Source organism: Euprymna scolopes, chromosome 17, assembly GCF_053919585.1.
Source record: "Euprymna scolopes isolate OS-2025 chromosome 17, ASM5391958v1, whole genome shotgun sequence".
Taxonomy (NCBI): domain Eukaryota; kingdom Metazoa; phylum Mollusca; class Cephalopoda; order Sepiida; family Sepiolidae; genus Euprymna; species Euprymna scolopes.
The window spans coordinates 102135608-102148358 of NC_136498.1; the positions used below are offsets into that span (position 1 = coordinate 102135608).

The 12751-nt window shown below is 33.3% G+C and overlaps 1 protein-coding gene across 1 annotated transcript in view; it reads right to left on the bottom strand.

Moving 5' to 3' along the window:
* Positions 1–4697: 4697 nt before the first annotated feature.
* The window catches only part of LOC145296860 (sodium/potassium-transporting ATPase subunit beta-1-like), a 676983-nt gene continuing 668929 nt past the window's right edge, over positions 4698–12751 (bottom strand). The window contains exons 4-5 of the mRNA XM_080142994.1: positions 7926–8033; positions 4698–6210 (exon numbers count right to left, since the gene is read on the bottom strand). Of these exons, the coding sequence (XP_079999120.1) occupies positions 5950–6210; positions 7926–8033 (369 nt within the window). The 3' untranslated portion in view covers positions 4698–5949. The remainder of the gene's footprint in view (positions 6211–7925; positions 8034–12751) is intronic.

The following is a 12751-nucleotide window of genomic DNA, read 5'->3' on the forward strand; positions in this document are numbered from 1 at the left end:
ATCTTTATAAGCTGTATGCAAAAGTAGAATGCTTAATAAAACCAGATACCACAGCATTAAAAAGAATGCCCACAATTTGGATGCTTGGGTGAACGAATTTTTCACTAGTATTTCTAGAAAATAATTACGTTTAATATTGATTTTTTTTCTTTTTTTAAGTTTGTATTTTCATCATCCTTTCAATATCAGTAATTCTGAAAATTAGACAAGCACGAAAGAATTGAACGTCTTTTATTCTGCTGTGGTTTAACACAAAGGTACACAAAATGGCTGAAAACCGTGACGCTATCATGCATTAAATAAAATATAGAAAATTATTTCTTTTTTTTTCTTTTTTTTCCTTTTTTTCCTTTTTCGATATTTTTAATCGAATATCGAAATGCATTGAGATATTTAGAGTTTGACAATGATATATATTGGAGCCCTACGCAAGTAGGTAGAGATTATGTCAACTAATCTGAATTTGGAAAGTGTTTCATTAGGTGCATGTCAGGGCGGCCTGACAGCAAATGGAAATACACTCCTAGGTCAGCTCCCTAGACAAAACACCCTAGCAAGGCGTTTAACTATTTTGTTTATTAAAATGTAACACCTTCAAATTTCACACGAGTTGACATAATCTCTACCTACTTGCATAATGGCCGAATAGATAACACGAGTAGCCATGTTTAAAAGTGAACTATTTAATAAATCTTTCTTTCACGTAGCACCGATTATTCTTCTATCGATTCGTGAGGATTTTGTAAAGCGTTTCAGATAATTGATTTAACAAAGAAAGGGAATCCGTTGCTTATTGGAATTCATTTACTAATAATCCCAAGAGCAGGTGTTTTATGCATTGATGTAAAATAGTGCTTCTTTAAGGATATGCTAGAAAAAGAAAAGTCTATGAATTTATTTTCTCTACCTTCTTTCCAAGAATTTAGACGCAAGGTTAAGTGTGTTTTTTATGCAAATGTTTCTGTGGAACGAAGTGGATTCGAACTTGGCGCGCCCAAGTTTTTAATCAGTGTCGTTAACCACTTAACCACCGTTACTCTCCGATGCTATAAATTTATATCCTTTGTGTTATTTATTATATTCTTATAGAATAGAGCACTGAAGTATCTTTCTTTTCAAATTTTACGAATATTAATTTTGTTTGTGATCTTCTACCTACACATTGATAATTTGAGAAAGAAACTGCAACTGAGGAAAAATGCTATTTTAACTTTAATGAAGCATATTTGTTGACTTATTTTCATCGTTTTAATTGATCTAAGAAATGGTCAGAAAGTTACTTTCAACTCTTGATAAAAAAAATGATTTTATACATCTAACCAACTTTGTCTCCTGATCACCAAAGACGCAATTAAAAAAAAAAAATTTTAAGATATCGCTTTTGGGCCGTATGTGAAACTAAAATATACCTTCTTAGTCTTCTGGCTAGGATCAAAGGGTAGTATTAGTTTTGTCTAAAGAAAGTATAATGATATCGAGGGTTTTCCGTTTGTGTCGGGCGTCCATACAATAGAAATATGTCACATACTCCAATAATGATATTGGAGATAAACTGTAATAACCAAATATATTCGTACACTACATTAATCAGTTTACTTAGATAAATACTTTTTTAACAAAAGGGATACAATAATATCGCGAGGTCTCCATTCACACTAAACGTCCACATTATACCCAGCAGTAATGTTAGGTTGATGCAAAAAATGTCGTTTTAGACGCTGAACTATACATATAAAAACGACATTATTTTTGAACCAAACTAATATATTACATATGAAAGATGTCGCTGTAGAATTTCTACAGATCCCGCTAGTCTTTATTAAAAACGAATGACCTACAACTAATAACACAATGCATGAAACCAGTAACATTTTAAAAGGATTTAAGTAATACAGGACATCCTATGACACAAAATTGATAGTGTTCCTCCCAGAATTCACATTTCTTTCCGAGAATTAATTTCATCTTGATAATTTGATCAAGTTTCTTATATAATTAGTATTCAATCATTTTTATGACAGTTAAAGTTAAGGTATTCTTGTGAAATACTAGGAATGTTGAATAATGCAATCTAATTAGGGCGACAGCTATAGTAATTTGATTTGGATTTCATTGAAGACCATTTTTTTTTTTTGCTATTTTTTCTGACGAAACATCAGCTGCTTTATTGACATGTTCCCCGTGTTCAAGGGAAATATTTTAATTAAATGGTAAAAAGGTAATAAAACTGAAAATGCTTCACTCAGCTAAGTTATTGTATCTTGGTATAAATATGAAACAGTATTATTATAATATACAGATAAATGTTTAGAGTTTCTTGATGCAGCATAGTTTGAATAAAGTAATTAACTAGAATTCATTATTGAGATGAGTAATTTGTATCCATATATTTATTTATTTATTACGGACTGTTATCCTCATTAAATTGTTACACAACGTTTCGACCAACTATCCCTCTGGCCTTCGTCAGGTTGTTACCGTGACATGATAGGAACTCCGAATCTCCTAACTGCATCCTCAGAAATTACTGCCTCCCACAGTTGTTGTCATCTCAACACGTTCTGAACAGCTAAGCCTCTGGCCATCTTTGGGTAAGATTGAAACCGCTATCTTCATACAATGCTAATCTGGAACCGTACAGATTCAACGTCTCTATCCATTGCGCCATCGGCCCCGAAGGCCTCTTTCCTATCCTGTCGCCATACCAACCTGACGAAAGCCAGAGGAATAGTTGGCCGAAACGTCGTGAAACAACAACTAAAAGATGAGGATTATAGTCCGTAATGAATAAATATAAGTAATAAACGTTAAAAAATTTCACGTTAGTAGAATATTATTCTCTGAAGACAATTTTAATTGTATTTAATCACAATGATTATCTACTAAATTTCAGGGAAATTACATGCAACATTATCAGCCATTATCAAATTTTATATCAGCGTTTTTCTTTAATTTGTGTTACTTTACCTGGCAATAATGAAGGACAAATTGGTTTCATTTCGTAAAGCATATTTGTTTTAATGTCTGTTAATCGTGATCAACAGGTAATACACTTTTAAAATTTTATTTAAACCTGACATTTGAGCCTTAATTCAAATGCAACGAACTATCACAAATTTAATAAAAGTTTCACTGAATCATATCTATTGTTTTGTTTTGTTTTATTCTAATAATGATAAAAGCGTAAATAAGCGATAAAATTAGTCTTTTCTAGTGCATTATTAGAATTATTATTTATAATGATATCTATTATAGGATAACGATTATAAATACTATTATATCTGCTCAGATTAACAATCTTTAAGAGTCAACAATTTCTTTTCCATTTTCAAACCATTTCAAATATTAAATAAAAATGTACAAAAAGAACTCTTATTCTTTCATCCTCAATGTGATAATCCTGTTGTTGAATACTATCTGAGTGTTTACTCTTTGTCGATATTAATAGAACTTAATTCCCTTTCTATGATAATTTTCTGGAGGTTGAATGACAGTCTATGGAATTAAGGATAATTTTGTGATTGGATTCGAATCCCCTAACTGGTCATAATTATCCCCACTTACGTTGCTGAAAACACGTGCGTTTAAGTTCTGAAATAATTATTGATATTTCTTATATATATATATATATATATATATATATATATATATATATATATATGAGAAAGGAGGGAGAGATTTCTGACATTTAAATCAAAATTCGTAAAAAGTATTCGAATTATTTATTTTTATTAAGTATGATTTCTGAGGTACAATAGATTGCAACAAACAACCAAATAATAATTCCCGAATATATTGGTGGTTATTTGATTTGGATTATTTCGAGCAAAGAAAATGAAAAAAAATAAGAGATTGTGTTTACCAGTTATTTGATTATAAATGGTGCAATACACAGATAGAATCAAAAGAAATTGATTATGGAAACCATCATTCACTAATAAATTGGGGACGTTTTTACTCGGTGGGGTGAATTTATAAAGAGCAGAAATATACTAGAATTTTTAAAACAAAAAAATGTCTTGACTTATTGCAGAGGAAGCACTCCCAAGCATACCAAAATGCAAAATTATTTTCAGTCCCTATAATAAAAATCTAAATATTTTAATATCTTTTAGGTTACATTTTCCCTTATACGAGAGATGAGTGCATGGAATAGATAGGGTTTTTAGTTCTCTCCCACTGTAAGACACGAGGGTCAGAAAATGGGATTGAAAAATCAGCGCTCCAAGGACGAGCACTATGACTTGCAAAATGTGTCTAGAAAGCCCCGTCAGCATTCTCTGATAAGGATGCCTCATGCGATTAGCAATAAATTAACCCCTTCTCAAAGAGAGAAGGCAAAGCATGGGAGTGTGGACCTCCTAGAACTGCACAAAACTAGCATCATACTGCAAAATCAACGGACTAGATCATTATAGCAATCCCTGTTGATTTTGATGCCGAGGAATAAGATCCCTCGGCTTAGCTTATTTAAATATGTATTAATGGCTTGTAATTTAAAATTAAAATCAGTTCACAATGTCTAACAGCCTTATGCTATATATGTCAGCAATAACTTTACGAAAACCAAAGAAAAACATAGTAAATTTCTACAAAATGTTTATCTTATAATACACACAAATTTTCATGATTATTTACATGCGTGTACATAAATATTCAGAGAGTTCTGTTTATAAATCTAAATAAAATGCACTGTCTTTTGTTTTTTTTTACGTGCTCAGCCTTTGAAATAGATTATTTAAACACTGAAAAAATGTCTTGGTTATAGAAAGTTCTAATGATAAAACTGTTCTGTCTTTGTAACTCGTGTACATATATGTATACATTTACTAATTAATTCTGCGATCACTACTCCACTCTAAAGGATTTTAAGTCGGTAGGCTAAGAAATTCTGTGCACATCGAATCACCCAGCTGTTGCATAATTCTTTTTGTTTGTTTCTCCTTGTGAATCCGCACAACAATTGACAATCGGATGTGCACTGAATTCCTTAGCACACCGACCCAGATTTTGCATTTGATGTGTTATCTAGGGTCCCTTAGTACAGAGTAATGATTATATAAGTAATAATTCCAATATATATTACGCTCTTGCATGGGCAATGGAGCACTTTAATCAATTGTTCTACTGATACGGGGCTGGTCCCATAGAGCTACTGACTATCGACTCGATGGTTCAATCCCGGTTTTGATATAGGTGTTGATCTAACTATCCACAAGATCTGTGATATAGCAAAACGGTATGTTTATACATATATATATATAATCCAGAATAACTTGCATGGAGTGAAATAATACATTATTTTGTGTAAATGTAATGTTTATAAGTTAATTTTTGAATATATATTATGTAAAGATTTTCAGCATTTACTTCAACAGTGCTCAATACGTGAGGTGTCCGTGTTTCATTCCCGTAGTAACATGAATTCCATGCACTGAGTTTCATGATTTGCTACAGGGATGAAATCCAGAAGCCTCTGTGTAGCTTAATTGCCATAAATATATTTTAATACCAAACTATATGAGGAGTAAAGTAGATTCACTAAAAAGATGTTATGCAAAAATATTCTGTAGAGATTTAGATTTAAAGAAATTTGTTTTCCATTCGTGTTCATCGATTATTTCAGCAATAAGAAAGCAACAAAAATAAGGGTGCCTATCCACGAGATCCTTCACTCTAACCGTTATTCAGAAACAAAAACTACCAACACTGCCATTATAAAAAAATAAAAAAAAAATAAAAAAAAAAAAAACCGACTCTGCAAAAAGCAACCGAAAAATAAAGTCTTTTTAAAAAACGTTACGATTAAAAAAAAAAATGGTTGTCAGATTTACTTTTCACCTCTGTTATTATTCGTTATATATCGGTGATATTTACTTCTTTTCCAATCACTGTACTTATGTAAAAAAAAGAAAAAAACAAAAAAAAAAAGAACAATTCTGTTCTGCGTTAGTTCATATGAATTTTGAATGATGTAGTTGATTGGAGAGTGGTTGTGCTGTTCTGGTAATTTGCCCACACTGTACACTGGATATTGATCACGATCCCTGGGCTCAGGGTGTTGAACTGTACCATTACCAGAGGTGCTTGGTACCAGTTACTGTTGGTCCGTGGGAAGAAGTTCAGCGGGTAGCCCTTCTGGGGATTGTATGTGACGGATTCATTGTAGATCTCATCAGGCTGGATCAAGTACCTGTCATCTTCCTCGGTCTAAAAATTAAGAATACGAAAAGTCAAACGTTTTTTTTAGTAAAAAGCGTACTGTGTTATTCATAAAAAGTTACAAGTCATAAAAATATCAGGACTTGGCTTGGAAAAATATTAGAAGCAGCAGCCGAAAAAGCACATATGCAAATTCGAAAGTGTGTGCAGGCTTGAGTGCAAAGAAAAAAGGATACCGCGTGGTCGAGAGGAATCCTGCCTTGACAGATTTCAAAATAGACTTTGTAACCCTGCAACCTACTTCCCACAGAAGAGACGCTGCGAGCCTGTCTCTGCTTTATCGTTATTTCCATGGCAAGGGCTCGTTTGAGCTTCAATCTATGGTCCCCGCTAGCCAAACTTGCATGAATAACACTCGTCTAGCCAAAACCACTATCAATAATTTCCGACACTCTTTATCTGTACCTAAACTTAAATGTAGATTCCATGAACAAAGCTTCTTTCTTAGAACTGCACGCCTGTGAAACTCTTCCGATTGCCTGCTTTTCAGCTGACTACAGTCTGATTGTCTTCAAGTCCAACGTAAACAATTTCTTGATGAACCGTCCTCTTAAGTAATCCAATTTACAAAATTCCCACTAATGTTTACTACGCTATAATCACATTGACTAATTTATACTCATTAACCTTCATCCTCGAGTTCCTCCGGGCCTTAGTAAGTGGTGATTGAAGGCAAGAAATGGCTAACTAATGCCAGCGTGAGGTCAGAGAAGAAAAATGTACAGCAGACGGGACTTAAGTTGGTGTCGAGACGGCAGGGTTTTGTTCATCTCGTGGCAAACAAAATGAGCAGTTAGAAAAACAAGAAACTCGTATCGTTTGGAAAATAACGGTAATAAATTCCATTTCAACTTAATAAAAAAAAATTTAAAAAAAACGACGATCCGGATGTTTATTTTTTTTTTTTATGAATTACTATGGTAAAGTGTAAAGCCAAGTAACGTTACCGTCAACCATAACCTTTTTTTTTCTTTTCTTTTTTTAATAATATATTTTGTAGCAAAAGAAACGATGCACATGAATAAGAGTGATACTACATCTGTTTAGCATATAAGATGTTTATATAAAAAATATACTAACTTGTTTCAGAATTTCTGAGATGATGTTTGATAAATTTATATTAATTGAGGAGTACTCATATTGATGTTATCACGGTTTCAGACGATATAACTTCTGACCTTCTTTCTTATTGAGATGAAACAGGCAATTAGTTTGGCATTGTGATATATGTGTGTGTGTGTGTGTGTGTGTGTGTGTGTGTGTGTGTGTGTGTGTGTGTGTGTATATGACAGAGAGAATATACTGTCACAGGCTTCTATAAGGATATTGGTTGGTTGGTTGTTTTACGGCATATCAACCCTTTTCAGGTTATTTAATGCCGAATCTGGTGATTTTGAGGAACGATTTTTTAATATAGTGTATTTGTTTTTTAAGTCGTATTCTATTTAACCCATAGTTGGGACCCTAACAGGTACTACCACTCCGGGTCAGAGTGGACCTGGGAGCAATGGCAATTAAAGGGTGGCTCCACACCCCCTAAGGGCTCCAAGCTGGGGCCTCACCATCGGATATAGTTTAAGGTCATATCCAGGACCATAAGAATATTGGAGATAATCCTTAATAATCAGATATATTGACCAAATTACTTAGATAAATACTTTTAGTTTTGACAAAAGGGCTACAATGAAAGATTTTCCACTCACCTTGCCACTGCAAGTAACAGGGACATGGTCCTGAGACCACGTATCACTCAAGAATTCCTTCACCAATGGGTTGGTTGGTTCCAGTGGCGTGGGAATCACATTTACTGGCTGAAAATAAAACAAACTCATTAAATTGAAATATTAAAGTGTTCAGATGCCATACAGAACATTTCATTTGCTGGACATAAAATATTAGACACTGTTTTTATTTTTATTATTATAAATCAATTTTGTTTACGTTTAAGTAATAAATCTTTCTTTCCAATAATTATTTAAGGAGAAAATGCCTTTTTCTTACCAAAAAACCAGTTTGGTGTAGTGATTTCAATCAACAAAAAAAATGTTCAAAAATATGAAACGTTTTAAATTTTGTAAAAAGAGAAATTCTTTTAATTATTATACTAGCAGACTGCCTGGCGTTGCGCAGTTGTAAAATATGCTTAAATATATTTTAATTCATGCAGATTTCATATTTTATCATTACAAAGCAAATTCTCTATTGATTATTATATATTGTACCCAATATATATAGGAATGAGTTCTAAAGTTAAAAAAAATAACTTTGGTGCAATCAGCTGGAATCAATGCTAAAACATTCAGCACTCCAGTCTTCATTGTTACCGTCTAAGCTATCGCCAAATGCATGAAAAGGGCAAAAAATTAAGTAACTTCAAGCTAAATATGTGTATGCTCAATAGTCAGTCAATTTACTCCTGCCAACGTCAACCATATCTTTTACTTTTGAATCCTTCTTAATGCTAAAACCAAATCTAAATTGTTTAAATTTGACCCCTTTTACATGCTAAAACCAAATTTAAATTGCTTCAAGAGTCCAAATACTCTCAACCAAATATTCAGAGAGGAGTTTGGTAGAGATTTTTCGCACACATCTCGACAAGGTAACTTATATATATGTATATATATATATGGGTGTGTGCGTGTGTGCTAAATTCTTTCATCCTAAATTCCACGCAGTTATAAAGAATGTAGAAACTATGCATAAATAGAATTTAACATAATAGTTAAATGAATCCAATCATGAGAAAACATAAATATGAATAATTAATTAATGAACATTCGTTTTTCAAAGGATATGCAGATTAGTTAACTTCCTGTAGTCGCTCGCATATCCATGACTGAATATATTAAAAGTTCGTTTTAATAATTAATAAAAAAAAACAAGTGGGCTTTTAATAGTCAGATCAGAGAGAGAAAAATCTCAACTTCATAGATTTATAGATAACTGCATTTCGTTAACTAAGGCATACATTACTTCGAGCAGAAATCCTTGAAAATTCCAGGATACTTTCTACGTTTAATGTTAATATTCTTTTTGAATAAAGTAATGCCTGTCTATTAAGAAACGAGTCTCTGGAAAAAAATAAATATTTTAAGCTAGTGGGCTCTCTATACTGTGCTAGAAAGTTACTCATGCTTGAAAGTATTGTGTACCTCTACAAGGCCACTATTTGCCCATGTATGGAGTATCGTTGCCATATTAGGACTGGTGCATCTGCTACTCTCACTCTTTGGAAGTGTTCAAAAGAGAATCGCCAATCTAATAGGTCTTGCACTGTCAGCTAAGCTTCAACTTCTGTCTTATCACGAAATGTTGCATCCCTCTGCCTGTTTTACAAGTATTTTAAAAGTAGGTGTTCTGAAGAAATTTAAGCCCTTGTACCTCCTCGCCTTAACAAGCAGCAAAATCCCACCACTTCACAGTAGAGATCCCTAGAGGTCAGAGAGCCTTCCACTCTAATAGTTTCTTTCCTAAGACTGCTGGACTCTGGAATTCCATTCCGGGTCCCTGCTTCCCTGACTGTACACTTGAACTTTTGCATGTCAGTAATGTAAACAGACATCTTGCTGCTTAAATCCCTATATAGTATCCCTGCAAATTATGTTTCAGATTACAGCCACCTATATCAAAGTGGCACTGCACCTTGTTTAGGATGAAAAATAATTTACAAAATAATAAAGAAAGAAACAAAGATGTCTGTTCACTTATGTAAAATTGTAGCAATTTATTCATTTTTAAAATGATATTCTTTCTTTTTAGCATAAATTTATTGTTAACTAAATATTCTTCAAATCAAACGAATGCCAATTTTCGAAATTTAAAATTTTACTGTTTAATTGATGTGACGACAATTTGATTTCCGAACAATTTATTGTTAAGTCAACACTTGTTAGCTTGGCAACATCAGACTAATCACCAATCAACATGTATGGTGATTGGATAATCTATGTTTTGATGTGTGAAAAGTGACAACGTACATCCGAACATGGAATGCTTTAGCGTATTAGCAAATATATATATTAGCTTTAAAACAATAAATGTTCTATCATTAACTAGAACATTTCGTTGACGAAATTTGTTTTTATAGAATTAAACAGAACATTAGACTCATTGCAGTTTTTACGCATAGATTTCTATAGTGGTTATATTTTACATTTTGCAGAATTATGCGATGGCTCCGTTCAGTCTCAAGAGACAATGGACACACTCTAAGAGTAGTTGTGCATGTAATTGTGAGGCAAGGGTTGTGCAACCCTTAACCATAAACCTGAATCATGTCATCTTTTCTAGGGCGACAATTCGTTGCACAATGTGTGTATGTATATATATATATATATATATATATATATATATATATATATATATATATACTAGCATGGGTGCCCGGCGTTGCTCGGGTGTTTGGAGGTGTATGCTGAGCAAAAAAAAAAAAATAAATAAAACGGTCATCTTTTTTTTTAACTTTGATCCCTATTATGACCCCTGAAAATTTATTGTTTTCGGCTTAAATAAAGTTAAGTTAGATCCATGTCCAAGGAACCTATATCTAAAATTTAAAGTGTGTAAACCCCAAATTGTTGGAGGAGCTTGGTAGAGTTCTCAAGGTCACATCGTTGAACTTTTACCCCTTAATCGGCATATTTCTGGCCAAAACCCGATCACATCGATTTTTCCAAATCTCAGTACCCTGTATATCAAATTTCGAGTCTGTAGACTAAAGATTGACAAAGTTATTGCGTAGGGAAATGTACACAGACACACACACAGTATTGTTACGACGTATCCCAGTCCTACTGGGGACGGTAGAGATGGGTGGCGTAACGAAATATATATAAAAAAGAAGTAAAGTTTCCTAGGTTCTTTGATAATGCGTTGTTATGAGAATGGGACAACCGTCCCGAAGACAACAATAAAATGAAATGTACTGGACAACGAAATCACATAAGAAATAACGAGGACAAATATCGTCGAAAAATTTACAAACCTAAATGAAATGATTTAATGATTCAAATTCTACCGAGAGAAAAATATATCAACAGTCAATGTTCACATAAAACAAGAAATCGTCTGCTCAATTAGATACAGGTTCTAGGGTGAGAGAGATGTTGAAGAAATGAAAGTTTTGATTGAAAAACTCACGTAATGTCCTTTGAAATGTGACCTTTCTTTTGTCTCTTTTTTATATATATATATTTCCTTCCTGTAATTTGTTTACATTTGATTACGCGCGCGCAGGTTAATTTTCATATTTTTGACCTTCGGGTGATTTATGTTTCATTACGCGCGTGCGTGTTAATTGCTCCAAGTATTTGTTTCCGAAGTTCATTGAAGCCCTTTATTTATAGTAAAAATTTCACTGCTCCATTGATCCTTCCTCCGCTGGGTTCATTCTTTGTTCAGTCAATATTTCAACTTTGATCGCTGATCATCGGCTGGTGTCGTTGATATTTACCACGCCGTCGTGGCCTTTCGCCGGCTTCGCCACCCCGACCTTCGCTGACTTACGTCTTGTCGCTTTGAAGCGCGAAGCTCCACTGACTGTTGACAACTTTTTTTCAGTTCCCTCTCTCTATATACGGTCTATCTCTCTTTCTTTATACAGTTTGTCTCTATCTTTTCTCTCTCCTCTCTTTTCGTCCATGAGCTTTCTTTTCTCTTTCCTTCGTTCACAGTATCTTTGTCTCTCCCTTTTACTCTTGCTCGCAGGCCGCCTCCTCCCCCTTTTTTTTCTTGTTTTGTGTACAAAATGTGAGCAGACGTGAATTGGATCCTTTGGGCGCAAAAAATGATATAAAAAAGTGAATAAAATATACTGAAAATATATCTCCTCTCGTCAAAAATCAATAAAATAATTTATTACACGTTTTAATAAATGTATCACTATATATATATATATATATATATATATATATGGGCATGGCTAAGAGGGTTAGGAATGAGGATGGAGAATTTTATCATTCGGTTTCGATTCTAGCTGATAGCATCCAAGTCATATATTAGGTCCAATATAATAATCGATAGAGAATTGTCTCTATCATAATTAATACGTAATCTGCATGAATTAAAATATCATATTTAAACGTATTTTATCACCGAGGAACGCCAGGCGGCCTGCTAGTGTTTGTGCGTGTGTAAGTATGTATATATATATATATATATATATATATATATGACAATTCTCTATCGATTATCATATTGGACCTAATATATGATTTGGGTGCTATCAGCTAGAATCGAAACCAAAACATACAATTATCCATCCTCTTTCCTAACCCTCTTAGCCATGCCCATGCGTGTATATATATATAAAACACACAAAACTATAAGTGTAAATAGAAATGTTTAGTTTTGAATGTTGTATACTTCTAAACTTGATAATTTAGAATACATTTTGAGTTGAACACTGAATGTCAACGTATGATAATAAGAAATTGTTCCGAATACTTTCGGGAGAAATGGGACGAATTGTGGCATGGTGGCTATTAATCATGTTGCATGTGTTCGACTGGCAGCTCTAATCGTTATC